This window comes from Rhincodon typus, chromosome 19 (assembly GCF_021869965.1).
Source record: "Rhincodon typus isolate 14 chromosome 19, sRhiTyp1.1, whole genome shotgun sequence".
NCBI classification, from domain to species: domain Eukaryota; kingdom Metazoa; phylum Chordata; class Chondrichthyes; order Orectolobiformes; family Rhincodontidae; genus Rhincodon; species Rhincodon typus.
In genome coordinates this window covers 19,749,902-19,775,815 of record NC_063350.1, presented here as the reverse complement: position 1 = coordinate 19,775,815, position 25,914 = coordinate 19,749,902, and the positions used below count along the sequence as shown (strand labels likewise).

At 38.0% G+C, this 25,914-nt stretch overlaps 1 protein-coding gene across 2 annotated transcripts in view; it reads left to right on the top strand.

The window, feature by feature from the left end:
• LOC109934040 (disks large-associated protein 4-like) overlaps positions 1–25,914 on the top strand; it is a 195,392-nt gene that overhangs the window by 88,744 nt on the left and 80,734 nt on the right. The window contains exons 7-8 of one of the 2 annotated variants that reach the window (XM_048608422.1): positions 5,795–5,903; positions 14,273–14,513. In XM_048608422.1, the coding sequence (XP_048464379.1) occupies positions 5,795–5,903; positions 14,273–14,513 (350 nt within the window). Of the gene's footprint in view, positions 1–5,761; positions 5,904–14,272; positions 14,514–25,914 lie in introns of both variants that reach the window. The other variant, XM_048608421.1, reaches the window with a different exon arrangement.

Here is a 25,914-nt window from a genome sequence, read left to right as displayed (position 1 = left end):
GGCCTGCTGTATTCATCCAGCTCTACACCTTGTTATTACAGTCTATTTGACCCTGTTTTTCCTCTATCTGTGCTTTAACTCTATATAACCATTCTGTTCTAATAGTTATGTATTCTTTTCTTCCTTTCGTCCTCCTATCTAGCCAGTTCCTAAATAGCCCTGATTCCTGCAAAACCTCACTGTTCAAGGGAACAGTACACCTTTTAAATCTGTTTCAATCTGTTGCCAAAATGCTATCAATAAGATGGTGCCAAAACATCACTCGTCTGTGTGTATGTTAAAGGGAATTTATCATCATTTTGGGTTGAAGGGTCCTTTTTGGAGGGGAGGGAAATTGAAACTCCTATGCCCCTTGCAAATTGCCAGTGCTTCAAGGCATTATACCGCTGTATTGATGAGTTGCAATTTAATGTGAAGCAGAAAGATGCAATGTATGACAAATAGACTTGTAAAATATAATCATGATGAAATCAGTAATATTCTCATTTATCACAGGTAAGTATACGTAGTGACAAAAACAGGAATTGTTTGAAAAGCTCAGCAGGTCTGGCAGCATCCGTGGAGAGAAATTGAAACTGCAGAAGGGTCACTGGACCCAAGATATTAACTCTGGTTTCTGTCCACAAATGCTGCCAGACCTGCTGAACATTTCCAGCAGTTTCTGTTTTTGTCTCTGATTTACGGCATTCACAGTTCTTTCACTTTTTATGTAGGAAGTGAGATGTACTGCCATGCGTAAACAGAGCAGAGCCTCAATTTGGAAATAGACAAGTAACTTTCAGTTGATGGCATATTAGCAGAGCCATATATTGTGTAATGCTTTTAAGTTTTGATCTATCAGAGTGTATTGAATTATGCATTCCATAAATTGCCTGCCATCAACAGTTTAATTCCATACTTTAAACCCTCAATATTCATCTGTTCTATTTCTGCCATGAAGAGATTGGATATTTACCAATTGGATACTTTTTGTCTACCAACACAAAAACCAAACCACAGAAGAAAAATGTTACCAACTATCTGCATTAAACTAATCCACATTTTTCAAGAACAGAACATGTCAAAAAAAACATAGAATCAATTAAAAGTCATGCGACATATAAATATTAGAAATAAAGAAAAGGGATATACCTTTGTTCTAAAACTTTCACATACACTGTATGAGTCTTGTCCTTGTCTTTTTGATCTTGGGGTGCCAGGCACCTGGACATGGAGCAAGTGATACTGTGAAAAATACCATTCAATACCTTAATGTCTCTATAAAAGATAATCAGTTTAACCAGTTCTACTCTTAAATTCTTTATTACCCGATGTCACTAAAGTTAACTTGTGGTTTTCTCAAGATAACTAAAAGTGTTTCTTTTTCCCTACATAGATTTCTTTTAATCTGCCATCATATTTACAGAACTGAAGGGAACACAAATCAATACAATAAAGACAAAAAAAAATACAATTAGTAGGACCATCACTTTTTTTTCCAAACCCTATCCATGACCCCAATCACCCTCACCACCTGCCCCATTACCATCTTCAGCGTATACATGTGTGCCTCTGACAATAGGTTAGATTGAAGGGTGTAGCTTGCCATAAGCTACAGGGTTTGGTTATTTTCAGGTTCATATTTCAGCTTCCATTGGCTTACCTACAGAAAGAGAAGGAGAACAAGTGCTAAAAGCATTTATCCCTGGAAATTTTATAGATGTAAAAACCCGTATTTGTCACGGTGATTAAATAGCCTGGTAAATAAATGAAGCAATTTTGGTATCAATACTGTGTTGCAGCCAGATCTGTTGCCACTCTAATTACTCTGTATAGGTTTTTCCCTGGATCTGCTTGGCTACTTCATCAAATGCTGAAAGAAAACAAATATTTCGATATTTGCCCTCAATGTTCATTCTCTCCTTTTGGTGATGCTTGCCAGCAACTTGTTCTATTCAAACTGCCTTGGGAGCAGTGTTGACCTGAAAACTTGCATGTTCGTGTACTTTTCTGATGTCCTGTTCTCTTTTGATTAGGTTACCTTGTTCTATCAACAAACCCCCATCCCAAAATATTCTCAGTAAGTTCCTCCCTCAGCCTTTACATTGGGCAGTAGTTCATCCCAGTGATTATGATTTCCATCTCACCACATTTTGTCTTCTCTTGTCTTCCCTGATATTGATGTTTTCAAATCCTCCTTAAACTGTCTTCCCAATATTCTCAGCAAGCTGTCTATCTTACCTGTCCTTTCTATTCCCATGGTCTTGATCATAATAAAGCCATCTCCAAGCATCGTCCTGAATCTGTAACGACCCACATCCCCTATCCAGCCTCTAATGGCACTTTCTTCTGCAAGAATGCGTGAAAAAGAGAGACATGTTCACAAACCTATTTGTCTTGCACTCATAAGGACAAATGTAAGAATGCCAAGCTTCAGTCATAGCAATCAATTCAATGACAGGAGAAAAGAGTACTGATGTTTTGGCAAGTCAAATCTCATTGGTCAAAGCATTGCCATAAAGAAAACAGCAGAGAACAATACACTCCCAAGCACCAAGCTGATTCAAAAAAAAGGCACAAGGCTTGAACATATTCCTTTTGTTTGTAAGAGAACACAAGATGTGGGTGTCACTGACTAGGCCAGTACTTATTGCCCATCCTAACTGTCCAGAGGGCAGTTAAAGGTCAATCACATTTCTGTGAGCCTGGAATCACATATAGACCAGACCAGGTAAGGACAGCAGCTTCCTTCCCTCAAGGACATTAGTGAACCAGATGGGTTTTTTTCAGAAATCAACAATGGTTTCATGCTAACCATTAGATGCTCAACTCCAGATTTTTATTGAATTCAAATTCCACTATCTGCTGTGGTGAAATTTGAAGTCAGCTCCCCAGAACAGACTTGGGTCTCTGAATTAATACTCTAGTGATAATACCATAAGAAAACAAGGAACTGTATGCTAGAGATCTGAAGCAAAAAGTACTGGAAACTCAACAGGTCTGGCAGCATTCTATGGAGAGAATGTATCAAGTCCAGTGACCTTTTGTCAAAAAACGTGTCCCAGACCCACAAGAACACCTTTCCCCCAAATTCAGTTGCTCTAACACAGGCTTCTTATGCATCCCTTCTTCTCTTCACACTGCTGTTGGTACTATGTAAACTACTTTTTTTGAAATTTCCTCTCTAACCCTCCCCACCTCCCTCTTCTCCTTTAAGAACTTCACAAAAACCCACTTCTGTGATTTCTTATTTGTCCACCTTCTTCCTAATGTCTCCTTGATTGGTTCAATATCTCTTCTCATCTCTGTGAAGTGCCTTTGGCCATCTTCCTGCATTAAAATTGTTGTATAAATGCAAGGTGTTGTTGTTGCGATCAGTTTTCACAGATTATGTACTTTCAAAGATTTTAACAAGTGCAAATGTTTATACCTAAGTGTTCCAGGTAATCTGCTAACTCTATTTCTTGCAATGTTTGTTTGGTACTAACAACTTGTTTGAGGTGGCCTGAAGCCCATTCATATTAGAACTCATGTCATCACCATTTCAGCTTTCTACAAATGATTATATTCTAGTTCATTAATGGTCCATTATTAGATCATTTGTTAGTTTCCCATTTCATGAAGGTATCTGGCCTTAACTCACTTGCAATTCTAAACTGTAGTTTTACAGAACTCATGATTGACTGATCTAAATCTATGAGTTCCTGTGGTTTAAGTCCTGTCTCTACAGAATGAATTGTTGATTGCTCTTATTTCAGCATGTAAGTCCTTATTATGACTAATTGTGTTTTGTGTGGCTCATGCTGATGACTCTGCCTGATTTCTTACACAAGGTAACCTCTAATTTTCATTTAGGATTTGTGATGTTATTTCTCCACCTCACAAAATCAGTTGCCAACTCCATTATTTAGACACTTATAGGCCTATACAGCTCATTTTAAATGCACGGAACATTTGCATTAATCATGAGATTTAGTATGCCATGGAGCTAAAATATTAAAGTTTGGATAGTTAAATACATCATAGGATGCATTCATCATTGTTACTAGTCTGTGGAACCAATCCCAGAGATTATGTTCGAAGCTGTCATATTCCGGATTTCCCTTAATCACATATCCATTGGCATAATTTGCAAAGCTGTCCTTATCAGTAATTCCCACATATTCTTGAAACATGCTAATTGGATCTTGTAGTGTTTGGAACGAGGCTGAGGTGAATCTTATTGACTATGAGACCCTTGATTGGGGTTTTTTATCCTGGGCCAGTTAGGAAACGCTGGCTGACAGATGTAAACAAGAGATTCAGAAAGTTTCCTCATTCCAGGGTCAAGCTCTGAGCTGACTGGTCAGAGCCCATGTACTGTGCACGAGTAAATAAAGGGTGACTTGGTAACAGGATACCAATCTCAATGCAGTTATTTCAGATCTGTTAACTTCATTAAACATAACAGATCCATCCTCTATGTCAATGATGAAACTCTGCGAAAGGAATTCCTCTGCCCGTTCCATTTTATTCCTCTATGCTCTTATGCTGAATGGACAATGTAGGACAAAGAAGAAAGATTGTCCATGTGGAGGTGGCTTCCCCATTTTTCAAATTAAACCATTCTCCCTGCACCACTCAGCCTGCTCTCCATCTCCACAGGGTCTCATAGGAATTTCTGTTAGAATCCAGATGTTTGATACAGCTAAATACTGCAGTAAAAATCACAACAATTTGAGACTAAGGTATTTTAACTTCTGGCTACAGTGGCAAATGGGCAAAATTGTATAGAATGTTCAATATATACTGTGACTGAATTTGCAATAAATTGACTTCACAGAAAGGAAAATTAGATGGAGTCCATAACCGGCAAAATTTTTACATTTTTGACAAAATTTTTGGGCACTATTTTGGCCAATGAACAGCATTTTCTGCTTTGCAGTGATGCAGTCAAGTTGGGAAAGAAAGCAAATTAAAATTCACCTGAAGTGCCAAGAACTAATTGCAGCTTTACATTTGTCCTGTTAATACTTACAAACTTTTATAAGTTTGAGGCCAGAAAACATAGCTTGGTGATGCTTTAATCTTGTGCTTTACGATGTAATGTGAATACATTGAGTGTACCAAGCAGCAGCATCTCGTCATGCCATTTCATCATTATTTGTACAATAATGTAACAATTACACTATTACAATTACTGAAGGACACATTTAAAGAGCAAATGCTTTTTTAGTTAAAATGAAAACACCTCAGCAATTGGTGCTTTTTTCTGTAACTTGACTATATTTTCTAAACAGTCCATTTCGTTTTTGAAGTATTTTTTGCTGCATGAGTTGGTGAAGCTGATGTGTCACATGCTCAAAATAGAATTTAAACATATGTTGCTAATGTCTGGAAGTTGAGTTAATTGCATGGCCCTAAGAATATAAAACGCTGACATAAACTGTGCCTAATCTCTGATTCGGATGCATTCTGAATGCATCTGTATGAATCAACTGAAAAATACAGTTTAAATCTGCATTTTCTTTTTAAGTTCCAACGACTACACATATCTGAATTCTTACACTTGGAATTGTAGGAATTAGATGAAGAGGCGTAGGAAAATATTGTATTGACCATAAACACGATCATGGAACTTTTGGGCTGAATGGTCTTTTTCTGGGCTATACATTCTACATAATTTGTGTAATTGTTAAATTATCTCATTCTGAGAAAAATTTTGAAAAATTAAATAAGTATACTGAATGCAAATGTAATTTAGAGAACAATCTTCAATACAATCTTCATTGTACAACCGCAGCTATCTTGCATCAGTGAGTGAATCCATCCATAGGAGTCTTGATTGTCTGGATACAGCAGAACTGAACTCACCCAGCTTTCATGGATGGAATGAGGACTACATGGGAAGTTCAGACACTCTCAAATCCAACCCGATTAACCAGGTGTGTATAATTTTAATCTCTTGACATAAACGATGCCATTTAGGCTGTCATTGGATATCACAAATAAACTAAAACAACAAGAATAATCAACTGATTTTATTTAAATATTCTAGAAGGCCCCGGTGGCCAGATCAGAGGTTGCAAAAATGTAGAGGTCGGGGAAGGGGGAAAATTTTCATGCAATAACATTTAAAAGTAACCTATATGAGCCACACAGAGGTGAATATGTACTTTTTCAACTGTGTCCTGAAAGCAAAATACAAAATATTTTTCTTTCTTTATGCGGGTACATATTACCAGTCCAAGATCCATACAGTTTAGGTGCATGATAATACAATAATGAGAAAAGACCACTGCTGCAAAACAGTCAATACTTAACATTCACTGGTCAAAATCCTGGAACTCCCTTCCCGATTGTGGCTATGTGCAAAAAGGACTACAGTGGTTCAGGAAGGCAATTCACCACCACCTTCTCAAGGGCAATAAATGCTGGTCTAGCCAGTAATGCCCACATCTCATGAGTGAATAAAGTAAATTTAATACAACCTTATGTTTAAACATCTTAAATGTTCAGAACAGATAAAGAAAACAAGTTCCAGTCATTTCACTGCTCTGAACCTGGGGAATTCCTATCGTTAGAATGCCATTCTTAAGTTGAATTTTATTCATACAGTCTGCAAGATCTAATATATTATCTGAATGCCTGCCTATGTAATAGCCATCAGAGCATTTGACTGAACACTGATATTTGCTCTTCATCTATTCTGTACTGATCCTGGTTTGGTAAATGCTGAATGGAATGTAGTGGAGAGAATTTTGCATATTGTTTGGCAAGGAGACAATGTGGAGTATTCTTGTATGCATTTAAATTTTGTTTTACCTGAACTGTGAAAGCTTGGTTGAACACAAGATTCAAGTTGGTGCTTGAGAAAATCGCAGTATGAATTAGCCACCTACTAGTAAATATACTGGATGAAAGCAATTAGAAACTTTTGAAAAAACATAATTAACATAAATGCATTAAATAGAGAGTATGGGGGGAATATTAACTCACCACGGTAAGCAATTGTCAGTGCATGTGGTAGTTTGAAGAAGTCAAAAATACTGGCTTGTTAGGAAGCCAGCAGCAACTGTCCAACTTAGGCACTCAAAATGCTTGGCATCATCCAGGACAAAAAACCTGTTTGACTGGCACTACATCCATAAATATTCACTCCCTCAGGTAATGACAGTCTGTAACAGCAGTGTCTATCATCTACAAGATGCAAAGCAAAAATTCAGCAAGGTTTCTCAGGACCACCTTCCAAAACCATTTTCTTCGAGAAGGACAAGGACAGCAGGTACATGGGAACACCACCACCTGCAAGCTCCCCTCCAAGTCACTCACCATGCTGACTGAGAAATATTTCACCGTTCCTTCAGTGTCACAGGATCAAAATTCTGGAACTCCCTCCCTAACAGCTAGTGACTACAGAAGTTCAAGAAGGTGGCTAATCACCAGTTTTTCAAGGGCAACTAGGATGGGCAAGAAATGCTGACCCAGCCAGCAAAGCCCACATCCCATAAATTATTTTTTTTTTAAATCTATACATGTAAAAGCAAACTATCTGTCTGACTCCATGTTTGTTTGTTGGAATAATCCTCTGAGGTCTTTGGGCTAATTTAAACCGAACTTGGTAGGATGATGCCTAGGGCCAAGTGACATGTTGTAGGGGAGCTGACATCCTAACCAGACCACAGGGGTGCACGTGTGGGTCGTCTAGCAGGAATTTCCACAGCCCTGTCCACATTGCTGGTACCTTTAACCATGGACAATGCCTGGGACAGTGCTTAGGGTGGATGGAGTCAAGATCAATTTGATGAATGACACGTGGGATGCATGACTGCTGGGCACTGGGACAATGAAAGGGCAAATACATGAAGCTGGTGTTTGCAAATTGTAGCTGCATTTAATTTGCAATCATTTCATTGTCCATTTGCAATCATGTTACACCTTGTGGGGTGAAAAGCCCTCCAGAAACCTCACACAACTCGTACTTCATAAAAAATAACAATATTCAGCTTTCTCTGTCCAAACTCCATCAGGTGAGCCTATTTGTGGTTGAGGCGTTGGGGGTGAAGAGCTGTGGTGGGGTGGGGGTGGTGGCATTTTTTGAGAGTAGCAGCAGAAATACTGTAAGGTTTTGTTAACATTTTCAAACACAGGGCACACAATAGGAGAGAGTTTGGAGGAGTTTGCATTCGCAAAGAGCACCAGGAGGTCTCAGACATTTTCAGTGATGTCTACCTCCATGGACATAGTGATCGCCTCCTCAAAGCTTCCTTGGAGCTGAAGACATGGATGTTGTCCAAATTGGAGCTGACTCTGACCACTGCCCTGCACATTCAGTCCATCAGTTCAAGGAAAGCAGAGGAAATCCTCACTTTGGTCATTCAGCACCTCACTGAATTGCCACAAAAAGTGCTCACTAGTTCTTGACTAATAAAACCTTGCAGGTGGACGATGAGATGAAAGATGGAGAAAGGACACATGGCAGTGGAGATTTTCTCAAAATACACTAACTCCTCTTCCTTTGACCCCCACAACCATCCTGCAAAAGCCCGGTGTTGTCTAGTTCCTCCTTCAACAAGTTAGACAAGTCCAACTAGAATGTTGTGAATGAATTTGTCCAGGTGTCCCACAATACCATAGTCGTCACTTTACTACAAACACAAGCTGGTACCCACGCAAAACAGTATCACGTTACTAGGAAACAAGTTACAATAGCTTTTACCACAAAACAAAGCTATCGCTTATTCCATTTAGCCTCTTAAGTGTACAATACTTCCCAAGTCTCTTGTAGATGTGCATAGCTGCTGTTTCTGTGGGACTGTGAAGCTGCTTACTCTCTTCCTCACTCACTCCGGATGGTCAGCCGGTCTCGACCTTTCAGCCTGCCAGTCTCCTCAGAAGATCCAAGAGGCTGCAAGAGATCAGTCTGCTGATTAATCCCGTTTTTTTTATCTTTTTGGTTGGCTTTATGAAACTTTCTATAGTTCTGGCCGATCAAGGAGATCGCTTAATAGTTTGACACATTGTCAATCATTTGGTTGGCTCGCTACTGTTTGTTTCTTTGTATAGCAGGACCCAGTGACTTTCTGTCTGGGCCCTCCTTTGTTTGGTGGATAAGTGTTGGGGATATGTCTGTCCAGGATAGCTGTTGCATTTTACATTATAAAAATGTCATTAGCAACTAGCTGCTGTGTTTGCACCATGCCTGGTGTCTGGGTTTTGTGATTTCAGAGGTTTACTTGGCCAATGTACCCAGCATCCCTTGCTGTTTGACCAAGCTAGCAATCTACCTGTGTTTTAGCAGCCAGGAGGCTGCTACACTAGAATCTGCCTCCTGCCCTCTTGGCTGATCCTGCCCCCCTCAAAACTACAGTTAGGATCTTCTTTCACAGGATCCTCAGAGTCTTTAAAACCTAGAGGATGTTGGCCACGAGGTATCTGACGATCAAGGGAATGAGCCTCAATTGCTCCTGAAGCAATAGGAGTAGCACTAAATTGGACTAATAGGAATAGGAAGGGAAAGAATTTGTAGATTCTCAAGGTAGTTCACTGAGGTGTTTCAAAATTGTTTACCTCAATATTTTATAAGCTGGACTTTCTCTCCTATGTCTGTGAAATAATGGGATGAAAATTAGAAATATGATTGGAAAAAATGAGAGAACCAAAATGTTATTATGAATTAGTAAGCTGAGGTATTCACCCTATGGGCATTTGAAGTGAATGTGACAGATATTAAAGCTGAAGCTTTTAAGATATTCTTTCACCAACCTCAACAATACGTTCTAAGGTGTCAACTTCATATCATTAGTCCCTGTTTTCTTTAATATTTCATAAGTTCGTTGTTCACTACACACTATTACATTGTGATTAAAAAACACACATGGCATAAATAGCAAAGGAAGACAAAATGGCTGGAGCAAAAGATTTAAAAATTGACCAAATGTGATAGACAGCAATTACAGAAAGGGGAAATGAAGAGGCTACAGCAAGATGCATCAGAGTGCAAGAATGTGCTGCACAATGGGACCAAGACACTTTAAGGACTCTTTCATCTCTGATCTGATCTTTATTAAAAGAATCATATGCAGAGTATAATATTGGCATTAGACCAGAGATTTGTTAGTCATGTGCTACCACAGCGTAGAAAAACTACCACCTACACTGTATCGCACAATTTGTAAAATACAATTACAACCTGAGCCACCTGACCAAATCAGTGTTTCTCTGAGAACAACTGAATCAAATCACCTGTTAAAAAACATCAGAGCATCATAACATCTAAGTAGGATTATTAAAGAAATTCCTTGTTTCCTTTAAAAAGGAATGTTATTAACATGTTCTACGATGAAACGTTTAATGTTTCAACAAACATCAAAGATAGTATCACTGAAAATGTAGAGAGGGATACTCCAGAGGCTGCCTTTGACACTAATGATTAAACATTCAGAATGTTGCTATCAAACATTGAGGAAATGGGTATGTATGTCGATTTGGATCCTGAGCATTTTGAGAGTAACATTGAAGATGTAAAGAATGGTTAGAAGAAATTATATTGTAAAAATTGTAAATCTAATTCAGCTAGAGTCAAGCCAAGTAAAGTTAAAGTTAGTTGGGGGAGTTGTGGGGGTTAGGTGGTGGATGGTGCAGAATCAGCCAAGAGGACAGGAGGCAGATTCTGGGCTTTTGCAGGATGGTTGTGAGGGGAGAAGAAAGAGGAGTTAGAGCGTTTTGGGAAAATCTCCACTGCCATGTCTACTTCCTCCATCCTTCATCTCATCATCCACCTGCACTTTTCTATTTGTCAAGAACTAGCAAGCACTTTTTGTTGCAGTTCAGTGAGGCGTTGAATGCCTAAGGTGAAGCTTTCCTCCACCTTGCTTAAGCTGATGGATTAAATCTGTAGGGCAGTGGTCAGGGTCAGCTCCCACTTGGACAGCGTCCGTGTTTTAATCTCCGATGAGGCAATTACTATGTCCGTGGAGGTAGACATTACTGAAAAGGTCTGAGACATCCCAGTGCTCATGGTGAAAGCGCACTCCCCCAAGCTCTCTCGCATTGTGTACCCTGCTTCTGGAAATGCTAACAGAGCCTCACAATATTTCTGCTGCTGCTGCAGACTTCTCCCATGATTCTGCCACAAATCTCACCAGACCATAAGTCGCACAGACCCCAATAAGATTCCGAACAGAATCTTGTCAGATATCCTGCCTCTGGCACCCGCTCCTGCTCGCTTGTGATGACTGGCTCACCATATGTGAATACTCAATTACCTGACTTTGAGGCTTCATTGATTTTTGTGTTTCTGTATTGGTGGATGGTGTGGATGAGTCATGTGACTTTTTTGAGGACTTCTCTTCCGTCTCTGCTACTGCTATGAGTGATGATTGAATGACCTATTGGAGATGAAATACGTGAATTAGAATGGACAAGGTGAAAGAGTTCAAAGTCAGTAAAATCAAAGTGCACATCATCATATTCAATAGCTGTTGAATCTGTATCATTATTAATGATGTTACATGGCATGCAGCCATATAATTGTTTTGTCCGTCACCCAGTAGCTAGCAGAAAATCATATCTTCCATCTCCATACATTCAGAGACTCTAATTCTCTGAAGTGTATTGTCCTTTTCAACAGTCAGAGTGGATATAACTGGAGGAACACCCCAGGTCTCTCTGTCCCTCTGAATGTGTCGGGAGGATGGAATGTGAGCATTTGTGAGGGATGGGTGGGAGACAACAGGAAGTTGAGGGTGTGAGCCATTGTTTGATACAGATTTGAGGAGATGCTTAAGAATGAAGAATTGTTGCGCCAGCAAGTTTTGAGGTTTGAGGAGTTCTGTGCATGAAACAGTTGGGGAAGTCAGAGAATGAGGAGTTATATTTCAAGAGAACAGAGTGGTGTCAGGATAGAACTGGAGTCAATCTTTGTGCACTTTTGTAAGCATTTGTTTACAGAGAAACAAATTGCAAACATGTATTTCCTAACCCAACAGCCATCAGTTTGTTCCTTATTTTTACGAGCGCAAGTGAATCAATTGAATTAATTGTACAATGAGCCTTTCTCAATATCAATTAAAAGGGGTGCTTTTGGGAAAATCCCAGGTTAGTAACTGTTTCCCCCAAGGTTAGGTTGGGATGCAGAAATTGTCAGACTGTTGATTCCTGCTGCCCACAATGAAAATTCAGGCACCAATTGAACCAGGTTTTGACTATTCCAGGAGTTTCAAATTAGCTCATATTGTAAAGGGTGGAAACTCAACGCACCCTTTACAAAGCAATTAATAGACAGGGTCAGTTTTGGAAACACAATTTTGGTAAACGTGCCATGAGCTGGTCCTGAGAAATTTCGACTTCTGTGTGTATCAGTATGTGTCAAGATTTTGTTGGAAAAGACTAAAGCAGGTATTCCAACAATATACTTTTAAAATAATGAAATCAACATTGAACACTTAGAACTGTATTGTCTTAGTGAAATATAATATCAGTCATGAATGAACCCACTTTCTTTCTCAGTAGTGATATCAGTTTTATACATACCTTTGGGTGTTAAGCAGCTGTATTCCTTTACATGGTCTAAAAATCTTACATTAATGAAAACTGACTCACAGTGACCAACATCTCGTCAGAGGAAGTATATTCTGAGGATTTAATAACATCAAGGCAATTTGACTTGAACCAGATACTTAAGTCTTTCACAGATGTGTTTCTTCCATTTATAGTTTGGTAGCTTAGTTACTACTTTGTGAGGGAAGTCATGACGGAAAAGGTTAGACTGATTCATTTCATATTTAGTTAAAGGTAGAGAACAGGTCAAATGTTTTCACTTATTTGTGACAGTCAAATTTACTTTTTGCCAAAATATAAGACTTCAGTTTACACAATAGTGTTGAATGGATGATGGTAGTGGATTCAATAGTAATTCAATAGTAATAGTAACTTCCATGGAAATTGGAGTTACACTTGAAGAAGAAATATTGCAGAGTATGAAAATAATCAGACCAGGAAAAGGCACAATGAGCCAAATAACAGCTTTCTTGCTAGATGGCTTTAAGAGTGTGACTAAAAATCAAAATTCTCCAACTCATCTTGCTTGATGTAAAAATGATTTCCAAATCCCTTTTGTCCTGAGTTTCCACCCTTCATGAATCTTTGATGTACAACTAATCTACTTCTTGCAACATTTTCTGTTTCTGAATTAACAACTCCACTTTATGTTGAAGGGGAAGGAGATGCAGCCTTAGTCACCTTGTAGGTTATGCATATTGCAGACACAGTTTGCCAGCAATGGATGGTCCAACGTTACATAGAATTACATAGAATTTAAAGCAAAGTAACAGGCTACTGCTGTATACCAACATGTCGGCTTCACACGAATAAACTCCTATCCCTTTTCACCCATCATTATCATAATTCATCAACATTCAGGAAGGAAAATTATATTGAACCTGGTCATTTAAGCAACAATCAAGCAAAGTCGTGGGTATTGGGTGTTACTGAGCTTCATGAGAGTTGTTACCGCTGATTTGAGTCCGAAAGACAGCCTTTTACAGATCAGGAAGTCAGCCCTCTTATTCCAGCTTCTATCATGCTTTTGTAGCCACAGTTTTGATACCCCTGTTAAGATTCTGGCTAAAGGTGGCATCCAAAATGTTGATTGCAGGAAACCCAGACATGGTATTGATGGCTTTTTCATCTCAAGCTCCAACTTCTCTAATGCTCTTTTGGTCAAACTCTTATTCTCCACTATCTGCAAACATCAACCCATCTAAGTCTCTAAAGACCATGTCATGTCCTACTATTGATCTATTATTTTCTGTACCAACCAATCTCCAATGACTGAACTGAAAAACTTTATTGCTTTTGTCTAAATCTTTCTATAGCCTTGGTGCTCCTTCACTCAAGCCTCTTCTAGCATTTAACCAACACTGTCCCGACCTCCACCCTTATAGATCTCTTCTTCTGACAGTCTCTTCAGTCCACCATTAGAAGCCACGCTTTTAGTTATTGGTTTTCATACACTTGAATTCCATAATTAAATTTTCAACATCTTTATATTTCCATCTGTATTAAAATGTATTTCTTTGAACAAGCTTTTGATCATCCCTCATAATATCACCTTCTGAAGTCAGTATCCATTCTTTCTCCCCTAATGTTCTGTGCAGTGCAAATGATGTTATGTCATTCTGACAGATGTGTGGCCATGACATAACTAAATTTTTATTGACTGAGTAACTATGACTAAAGGTATCAAACAACAATACTTGGTTATCTTTTCATTGTTTAATCCATATTCAATTTCACTTTATTACGTTTGAAGGAGAGAGAAATGGATTTCAGCAATCAATATGAAAATATCTGTGAGTCTGTCTTCAGCGAGGTGGACTCCCAAGCAGTGGATGCCCTGGACCTGCCCATACCTGGCTGTTTCCGCTCAAGAAGTCACAGCTACCTAAGAGCAATCCAGGCTGGCTGTTCTCAGGATGATGACAATATATCTGTCCGCTCGGTGTCTCCTCCACCTATAGCAACCACAGTTCGAACCATGCAAACCAACACCAGTAAGTATCATATAAGCAATCTAATTCCCATTCAGTACATTGTGATACGTTGAAGGATCAGAAATGAGTTGATTGTGCACATTTTGCAGGTCTGTTGTGAAGAAATCCTTTGTTGCATCAGATAGTGTTTATTACATTATTAAGGTCCCTGGCATATCATTTACGTCCTAATGGTGAGCTGAGTTGATCCTTCAACAATTAACTAATTCTAAATAAGTAATGGCCAGCATCACACAGGATATAAATTATATCCAAGGATTATCCATGAGCTATTTAATTTATACGTATTAAAACTTAGTGAGGTAAAAGTTTTTTAAAAATTATTAATGATGTCTACGGTTTAGTTCCCCTGAAACCAGAAGTTATACAAATGTTAATATGTTATTTGTTGTATCTGTGGGCTTAGAATGCTTGTTGTGGGCATCCAGTTAGTCTGAGGTGAACATGGAATGTGAATATAGTACTTACAAAAGTCTAACATGTAATGCATAAATCAGAATGCATTTTCACTTTTAAACATTTGCATTGGTAAACAAAAGTTGTCCTGATATTGTGATTAAAAAAAAACTTTTAATGCTCTATTTTAATATGAATACAAGACGTGGGAGAAGAATGTGGCAGTTGTGTGTGGTTATCTGCCCACTGTGCTGCCATTAGATGCACCATTCCAATTGGGTTGAATAGATTGTGTTGCAAGTCATTGAACTTTAATTTTGGCAAGGATTTTAAAGTGTTTGGATAATTATGGAGATGGTAGCCACTGCTGCATTACAAAGTACAATGTTGTAATAGTTAATGGTTTGTGTTTTCATGTAAAATTTGAGAGTGATTTTGTGGCATAACAAAGAATTTACATTTTTCATGTAGAAAAATATTTAGTTTTAGTTGCTGAAAACAATGTTTTAAACATATTGTTTTCCCTTGCTCTCCTGAATACTGTTCTTAAAATAAGTTACATAATGGAAATTATTTTCTTCTTTACTGGAATTCCATTTAGTTGTGCAACTTAAAATGCTAACCTTGTGGAATTTTCTATTTGTATGGGAGAGTAAGTTCCTTTTCTATTGGACAATATGTTTGTGTATTATTTGTTATAGCAAAGACCAAAAAGTTGTCATGACATATCACAACAAAAGCTTCGTGTTTGAAAGGTGATGGGGTGGTGGCGACGATGGATGATGAATCACGCAAGTTTTCGATCTCACCCATGCCATCGGACAGAAGCATCAAGTGGATACCAGCTACTTTCCTACAAAGAGATATGGAATATCATTGGATGTGACATCCTGGGCCATTACTGTGATGTCAGCACTAGTCTGTCTTTTTACAACCTAAGCACCATTTAGAGGTCCAAAAATAATATGAACAAATGTTGATCTTGGCATAAATCGAGCTAAATTTTCTTACAATTGTGTTGTGAACTGCACTCTACAACGGAGCAGTGGGTTAACAGACTTGTTCAGGAAACTGGTGCAGCATCGCACCCACCCTTTGTAGACAGATTTAACCAGACAGATCCTATAAAGTGGAGGTCATCCACTGTCAGATTATTGCCAAGGTGATAAAGACAAAAAACAAGCCTACTATATTTGTGGGGTCTGCATCCACATTAAGCCACATACTTGGATGGAAGTCTCTTTCTAGGAGTTGTAAAGAGAGCCTTACATGGAATTAGTTCAGAAGTATTCAACCCAACTCCTGGTGGACATTGTTCCCATTCCAGAAAGTTACTGAATTTGGCAATTGTTTGCATTAAATATAAATTAGGATGGTGTGGGAAATGGAACTGTTACTGTAGAGGACTTTTTAAGAACCACATGCTGGAATAGGTGAGGAAATCTACACACCATCTAATCCATAGCTGAATGTTGATGATGGATGCAGAAGTAGTGTTCTCTTTCCAACACTAATGATCCTCACCTTATGATCATAAAATGTTATCATTTAAAATCAGTGGCTGGAATAATAATAATAATTTCATAATAAAGATTCCAAAAAATCAGGTAAGGTTGGCATAGCCTTCTGGAGTGTTGAAGGACCCTGAAAAAACAATGCCACTAAACCTCATCACTCTCTGTAAGGAGGTTGTTGCTTTTGATTATTTTGAAGAAAAAATATGTTTCACAATCTTGACCTGGAACTCCAAGTCTGCCTCTGTTCCTTTAACTGAAAGATGGAGGACCTAATTGTCAGGTAACCCGCTCAATTTCAGCAAATATGGTAGACTTCCTTTGAAGATTTACAGGGTCAGTGTTTATTGCAACTGAGCAATTAAATACAACATTTATTTTACATGATCCAACTTCGTCACATTAGAGTTGTCCAAAATTTTAAGTGACCCATTTTACTCACGGGTCAAAAACTATATAGCACAGCTGAACATGGACAGTACTTCATAAAGCAGTCTATGTATGCTGAGCTGTATTCGGAATTCACAGCTGAAGTTAGCAGAAAGGTGCAGTGCCAGCTCTATAAGTAGCCATATGTGCATTGCTTCTGCTGCTAACAAATGAAGTTTATTCACAATGGCTTCTATAATTGCTATTACAATGCCATCTGTACTTATTCACCTCTGTAAAATCTTACTTTGATTACAAGAACTCTAAGCACAATAACGTTTAGGGATCACTTATTCCTGGGATGCTAAGAAAAGAGAGACCATTGTTCTCAATGTCACATTTACCAAATAAAAGTCAAAAGAAGAAAATGTTTAATATCAGACTAAGAAGTAAGAATTTAGTCTTATTTGGTTCATTTAAAATTACTATTAGAAGCACAAAGTGTTTGCTAGGGTAGTGATAAAATAAATAACTTTGAGATTTATGCATGTTTAATATACAATGAGCTGAGAATAGGATATTATGACTTAAGATGCTTTCATCTGTATTCATAAAAGCATAACATTGCTGTTGATATGGTTTAATACTCTTGTTGCTAGCAAAACAGTGTAACCACTCCTTAGTATGAACACCAACATGGAAGAACCATTGATACATTTAAAGAGTCAGAAACATTTCCTCTCAGTGCAGAATTTGACTGCAGGCCCAATTTGAACTGTAGGTGTGACTGAGGAATGGGAGATTGAGTGAGTGATAAATTACACAGTTATGATGAAGTGAGGCTGGACCATTTTAACCTAAATATATAAATTCTGGGAGCTTTTCTAACATAATTTCTGCCTTCAGACCCATTCTGAGGTATACTGACAGATCAGTTCATACCAGTCAATTGTAGCGATTACAATATTAACTATCCACTGTGCTGCAGAATCTAGCTATGATAGAGTATGCTTAGCTCAAGGCCGTGCTGCATCCTATTCACAATATGATCAACTCTTTGTGAGTCTGACTGAAGTGAAGTAAAATAGGAAAGCACTCCAATAATTTTTCTTCCAAGTGGCTCTGAGCAATGTGCAAGAGTTGATTTTTAAAATTTATTTTGGGAGATTCCAGCTTAATCAGAGAGGCTTAGCATGTCTATTGTAAAGTTTAGGTGTTGTGCCTAAATCTCTAAATATGCTAAATCTCTAACTTGACTGTGCAAAAATCATTCCCTAGTTAATAGGTGGAAGCAAGAGTTTGAACAGGAAAAAGCTGAAACCACCAGTTTGGGAAGAGCTGACAGTCAGGGAATGGTGAGTGCTTGGGATATGCCAGAAGGAAAACAAACAGTAAAGCCTGGGAATGACACTTACTGGTCCAAATCACCTTTCACACTTCAAAATAGAGCTCCAATGTGATTAATACATTCCATTGCAAGTATTACTATTTTTTAGCTTTTTTTCCCCCAGATATACTAAATGCTTTTCTTTCAAGCCCAGGGCACTTTGATCCTACTGAGCAACACAGAAAACAGTAAAACATTATTACTTTGTTGGGCCAACTCTGGCCTTGGAGTGATCTGCTGTCAGCATTCCCTGACGCCAACAACACAACACAACTTACAGGAACCAAACTAAATACATCAGGGCCTGAATGATAACCCAACAAGAGAGTGGCACAAGTGGGGAAGGATCTATTCTGCTCCTATTTTAATCGGCTGTGCGTCCTAATCCCCTCAGATGGGGAGGCAGGGGTTAATATCTGGTCATATGTGTTTTCCTGATTGAGAAGCTTAATAGCTGTTGGATGCTTTTGTGAATGGAAAGCAGTTTCCACTGGTGTTCCACAGGGCTTATTTTAGGTCCTTTGCTCTTTGTCATAAACGTTAGTGATTTATACTTAAATGTGGGAGGCATAATTGGGAAATCTGCAGACAGTAGAAAATTGACTGGATAGTTCATAGTGAAGAGGATGACAGTAGATTGCAGAAAGATATCAATGGTTTGTTCAAGTGAATGGAAAAGTGGCAAATGGAATTCAATCTGGAGAAGTGTGAGGTCTTGCATTTGGGGAGAGCAAGCAAGCAAGGGAATGCACAAGAATTGGGAGGGTACTGAGAGGGGTGGACGAAATGAGAGACCTTCGACTGCATGTGTGCAGTGTCCTAAAGGTAGCAGGAAAGGCAGATGAGATGGTAAGGATGATATATGTGCCGTTTTCCTTCATTGGGTGAGGTATTGAATACAAGAGCGGGATGTATTTCTGAAACTATATAAGGCACTGGTTAACCCAAAGCTGGAGGTTTGTCTATAATTCCGGTCATCATATTACTGGAAGGATAAATTACTTTAAAGAGCAAGTACGAGAATATTACCAGGGCTTGAAAATTGCAGGTATAAAAAGATTAGATAGGCTAGAATTGTTTTTCTTTAAACAGAGGAGGCCAAAAGGTCATTTAATTGACATGTACAAAGTAATGTATAGCTTGAATAGAGTGGACAGGGAAGATCTGTTTCCCCTAGCAAAGAAGTCAATTACCAGGGACCACAAGTTTAGGTTGAAGGTAGAAGGAGTAATGGGGACACAAAGAAAAGCCTTTTTCTTCTACAGGGTGACTGGTGTCTAAAATTCACTGTGGAGTTTGGTACTTGAAGTTGGAACCCTGAACTCATTTAAAAGGAACCTGAATCTGTACCTGATGCACTGTAACCTGGAAGGCTATAGTCACAGAACTGGTAAATGCGATTAAAATGCGTGGGTAGTTAGTTCAGCCAGTGCAAACACAGTGGTTTGAATGGCCTCTTTCTTACTGCAATGTTCCAATGGTTCTGTGGTTCTTTACTGAAAAATTAAACATTGTCAGTTTAATTTTGATTTGCATGAAGTGCACTACAAGCTAAATGCCTCACAAGTGTTTCTGCAATTACATAGTGACGTCCTTAATTAAGTGCAACAGAATGTTGAGTGTGGGTGGATTACTTGCTTAACCGGATACTCAGAAGCAAGTTTAATTATTAGTGAGCTGGCGCAGTTGTAGAATCTTAAGTGTATCCACACCTTACATGTCCTTGCCAAGTATTACTTGATAAAAGCTCAAATTCATTCAAAAATCCTTTGTAAGCTTGTAGTTGTGCAGTGAAAATACTAGATTTTGCCAATAAGGACGAATAAATAGTGTTGATAAATAATAAATAATAACAATAAGTAGTGTTTTAATCAATATTTTAGAAAAAATTGGCTACTAAGTTGGTGGCGAAAACTATCAATCAGCAATTGACAAGTTGCAAGAATGCAGTTAATCAAGGAAAGAAATGACTCACATACAAACACTCATAAAAATTTTACTTTGAATAATTTCTATTTTTCTGTTGATGAAGATTGCATATTAACATTTACTATGCCTGTGCTGCATCTGTTTTTTGTACCAATCCATTTACAATAGACGATTAATGCCTGAATGAAATAGTGGACAGGAAACATGGTATGAGTTTCATACTTGTTCAAACTTCAACTTCATCAATTAAAAAGCATTTTAAGAGTTAGTCGGATTTTCAATGGCAGGATTGTGAATGAGGAGACAGGATGGGGAATTTCCTCTTGCTGGCAAGCAAACAAATTAACGCAACTCTGAATTGGGTCTTAATTGAACCAGTGCTAACACCGCATTGATGAAGCGCAGTCTCAGTAGTTACCGCTAGATTATGAACTGAGGAATTTTAGCATCCAACTATTTTCCAACTTTTAATTTTAGAAAAATATATCAATTTTTCTTAAGGTATGTAGATTTTTTTGTTGGTTTTGTCCCGGCAGTTGACAGATTTTCCTGCGGGCGAAGTCAAAATTCTTTTCATGATTTTAATAACTCATGCTTCTCACAAAATCTTTATTCAAGAGGCTAGTTCAATAATTTAGAGTCAGCTGTTGCATTTATATCAAACACACGTACAACCAAAGAAAAAGAGTAGGCACTCAGCCCTTTGAGCCAAATCTGCCATTGATAATATCATGACTATCTGTCCAGAGATGTGCAGGTTAGGTGAATTGGCCATGCTAAATTGCCCACCGTGTCCAAGGATGTGTAGGCTAGGTGGGTTAGCCATGGGAAATGCAGGGTTACAGGGGTGGGGTGGGTCTGGGTGGGATGCTGTTCAGAGGGTCATTGTGGACTTGATGGGCTGAATGGCCTGCTTCCACACTGTAGGGATTCAATGATTCTATGACTTGATTTTAACCTCAACTCTATGTTCTGTACATCCCAATAATGTTTCATCAAAGACCACTTTTGTTATCTTGTCAAAATAAATATTCAGCAGGTGAATCTCCTCAATAATGTTATTATTTGACTCTACAAGACAACTTTGCTTTAGATCCACTGTCCATCTCTTTGTTTTTTTTTCATTTTAAGCACCTGCTAGAATCAGATGGTTAAAAGGCCGCATTATTTGGGTTGACTTTAATATTTCTTTCCATGAACTATCTTTCTTTTAACCTATTTTTCTAATCAACCTGTTCACTGATGTTTTTACACACCCCTGGAGCAGGTGGGACTTGAACATATGCCTCTTTGCTCCAGGGACAGTGACACTACCACTGCACCACAAGAAGGTCCATGAACAAGCTTACTGATAAATGACCATTTTTTTCACCTATTTTCCTAAATTTCTTTGCATCATATTAATTTTCTAATCCCCTCAACTGTACCCACATGTATACATTTATTTTGAAACATGGTAGATCATTTACAATGTCAAAATTGTGCATGCGACAAGAGGTTGATGCAATCTGCTTTGAGATGAATCTAGTATCTCTTTCCACTTTTCCAAAATAGAAGCAAGATCAGAAGCAAGCAGTCTTTTATCAATTTTCCGAGGAACATTTTAAAGCACTTGTCATGCAATTATACAAATATTGCATCCATTATTCTTGTGTTAACGGAGACAGCCATTTTGCACATAAGTTGCCTTAAAATGCTGTCTGATCATGTTTTTAGGGTGCTAGTTGAGGAAGGATTGTTGGCTCAAGAAGACTTTGACTTCTCAAAAGTAATACTGTGGAATTTTTGATATCTGCCCAAAGTGACCAAGTACTTCAGTGCTGCATTGAAGTGTTAGTGACGTTTTAGCAGTATACTGTCCAACGGAACTCAGCTATGGTTTGCAAATGAGTTATTTAACCATATTATTACTGAGGGAGCTGACATTGTACAGACTGGAAATAAACAAGATCAACTCAGCAATGAATAATACCAGTGAAATATTGGAAAACCTGAAGAATTAACAGTACCAAATCATCAATATTTCCATGCTACATTAAGATTCCCATTTAATACTGCAAATGGATGAGTTCATTGTAAAAAGTTGGTATCCATTCCCGCCGGGAAGCTTGTCAATAAGGGTTGGTTGGTGTAGCAGTTAAAACCTGCGTAGATTGCACATCAAAGTAAAACTGAAAGTGTTGCTCTGTAAAAACATTTGAGTTGAGCAGTGTCACAGATTACAAGAAGCATGAGATCTGACAGTCTTATTTTCTTGTACAATTTACCATGAAATATCATGTTCATTACTACTGGGTCCCAGGTGTTCCTGTGGCTCTCAGCAATGTTAAATTCTTGAACTAATTTTACAGTTTCTAAATTGGTGGCGGATAGAATGCAATTAATTCATACTTAACAATTCTCATCAAATCAGTAGATGCTTTTTGTTCAGAGTTTGATATTGATTTTCTGAACCATGAGTCGCATCAAATTTTTATTTTTAAAGCTGAATAATTGATGAGATCCATGGTGGCATTACCAGTAGCATTACTAATGTAATTCTTAATGTGTTTTGACAGCCCTACTGTATAGGATTCATCATGCCCTTCTCTTTGGGTCATTCATTGGTGATAACCTACTTACAGTCCCTGTAAACACTGGCAGATTTGAGATAAAGATACAAAATAAGGCACATGATATACTTTCTTGAATAAATATGATAGGAGCAAGAAATTTTAATTTTTAGTCATATGTGTTGAAATTTATACACTTAAGATAATATTTCTAAAACTTTGTCAATTAATTTATTAGTTTTATTTTAGTTTAAGTTTTTGTTTTTTTTATTTTATTTTCTTTTAAGTTTTTGTATTTTTATTACACGTTAACCTTGCAAGTACTGTATCCAGTATTAGTCATGACAAGTCTCAGTCATAATTTTAAGAAAAGTGTTAACCAAAATATTTTGAAGTGTTAATATCTTTCTTATAGCAGCAGGCAAAAGATTGTCGTGTGTGATGATCCCAACTGATGGTAATACTGGACAAGTCAGACATCTGAGTGAAACCTGGCTTGTTAGATGATAAGTTTTAATTTTGTTTGTCATAGTTTGGTCACCATGGCAATCAGTCACTAAACATAATCACATGAGGCTGCCAATGTTCTTTAACAAAAGAACACAAATTTACAGTACAAAGAGAAAAAAAAGGTTGTGTTTATATTTGGATATATGTATAAGACAATTTAGAATGGTCTTAGCATAAACAGCAAAAAGATTCAGCGTTTTCCCAGCAATACCCCTCACAGTCGCTTGGTCCCAGTGAACTGTCAATCCTACCCTAACGCTTTAATTTCTTATTCAAATGATTCTTTCCAGCCCTTATCCTCAGACTGCTGAAGACATCATTTCATCTCTTCTTACCTATTCTGCTAGCCTGGAAATTTGTACTGAAAACTATAAAATTCATTTTTCTTCTATTTGTAAATCCAAGTTCCCAAATAATAAGAATATATCACACATGCAAGTGTGGTATAACTTTCAGATTTTTAGAACAGTACTTCTTAGGTTAACATCGTACTTCCATGTTAGGATATCTTACCAATCTTTTGGGAAAATTTAAGTGTTAAAATTGCAATGACATTGCAAAGTTTCATGGTAGAATGATGATACCTTAACAGCTAGCAATGTTCAATGTTTCAAATGCCAACTACAAATTTAACTGTTTTATATATGTATATAAAGAAGCACAAAAGTTATTGATTACTATGCAATGTATGTATACATATAAAATACATTGCACAGTAATGAATAACTTTTGTGCTTCTTTATACAGCACAGCTTTCCCTCCCAGTCCCCAATGTAGACAATATTAGTAACAGTTATCCTTCTTCAGGTATTGCCCTTCCCTCCCTAAATCTGCTGTCTTTATTCTGCCCTGAAAAAAATCTAAATTTGACTTCACCATTCTTGCAAACTACCATCCGAAATCCAACTTCCCACTCCTCTCCAAGGTACTTGGCTGTGTTTTTACCTCACAAGTTCATGCTCACCTTCACCAGAACTGGATCAGATTTCCACTGCTACTACAGTATCAGGGCTTCTAACTCTAACCTTAACTCTGACTTTTCAAAGTCCAGATTCTAAGAATACAAAGGGTCAATGGGCTGAAAAATGGCAAATAGAGTTCAACGTAGGCGACCTTATAGAAATCTATAAAATTGTGACGGGTATAGATAGGGTTAATTATAGGTGTCTTTTCCCTAGGGTGGGGAATTTCAAGACTAGGGGGCACATTTTTAAGGTGAGAGGAGAGGGATTTAAAAAAGACATGCGGGGCAAAATTTTTACGTAGAGTTTGGTTGACATGTGGAATGATTTTCCTGAGGAAGTGGTAGATGTGGGCACAATTACACTGTTTAAAAGACATTAGGATAAGTACATAAATAAGAAAGATTTGGAAGGATATGGGCCAGGAGCAGGCAGGTGGGACTAGTTTAGTTTGGGGATTATAGTCAGCATGGGCTTGTTAGACCAAAGGATCTGTTTCCATGTTGTATGACTCTATGACATCCTATGCAACTTCAATGAGGGTAAGGTTTCCTACCTCAACCTGCCTGCAGTCTTTGACTTAGATGACCACACCATCTTCTTCTGATGTGTCTCCACTGTCATCTAGCTAAATAGCACTGCTGTCACCTGAGTGCATTCTTAGCTCTCTATTTGTAGTCAGAGTATCACTTGCAATGGCTTTTCTCCTGTTCCCGCTCATTACCTCCATTATCCTCAAGGATCTACCTTGGAGAAAGGCCGGGGGAGTGGAACTAATTGGATAACTCTCTCAAAGAGCTAGCACACACACACTGGGTTGAATAGCCATGTTCTTAACTTTGTGGTTCTGTGGATGTGCATAAATGTTTTAGTGTACAGACTTCTATCACTATGAAGAAATCTATTTTGAGTATACTTTATGTATATGTAAGAGCTGCTCTGTTTATACTACATTTCATTGTGAAATACCTTTATTACTGGTTTTGCTTGCATTAAAGGTTTGAAAAATTATATCAGTAACCACTGAAGCTCCATTAGCTCTTCAGTTGCCAGGCAACTGCTTAACTATCAGGACATACATGTTTGTATTGTTCTCAATATAGGTTCATACTGACAGAAATCGTTGGTGAATCTGGTAAGGTGTTTGCTTTTAACTGTGTGCAGTGCTAACATTTTTGAATTTATTGTGGTTTGAACTTGAGGGTCACAGATTATACTGAATAATTTTAAAAAATCAAATGACTTCAGTGCAGCTCTGTGAGCTTTTTATAGTAGTTTAATGGGCTGTTGCAACATGAAAAAGCCTTGAGCTAATCGTTGGGCTATCACACAAACTAGTACACACAGCAATGAAATTGTATTTCAAGAAACCTAACAGAAACAAAGTTAAAGTTTTGATCAGAGTCTGTTTAAAGGAAATAACCAAAGGGCAAGATTTTCCCAGTGACCTTCAAGGCTCACCCTCAGAATCAAATAGGGATCAGAAACCCACACTGTTTGGACAGGAGAAATTCACCTGTGATTCTCTCCAAATTGGCCAGAAGGACCCTTCAAATCAAAAACAGTGGCAGACTGCCCCTGCAGGTATGTGAGAGAAAGGGCAACTCACCTTCTCTCCAACTTTAAAAGCGAGTTTTTTTTTAATTTATGATTTTTATTAGCTGGGCCACTATTGCGTCATGCCGGAAAAAAAAATCTTCCAGTAAGTGGCCAGCAACTGCAGCTGGTAATCAGGAAGGGTCTCTAAGCCTGCCTGAAGCGCTGCCCCAACAGTCTCTTTAC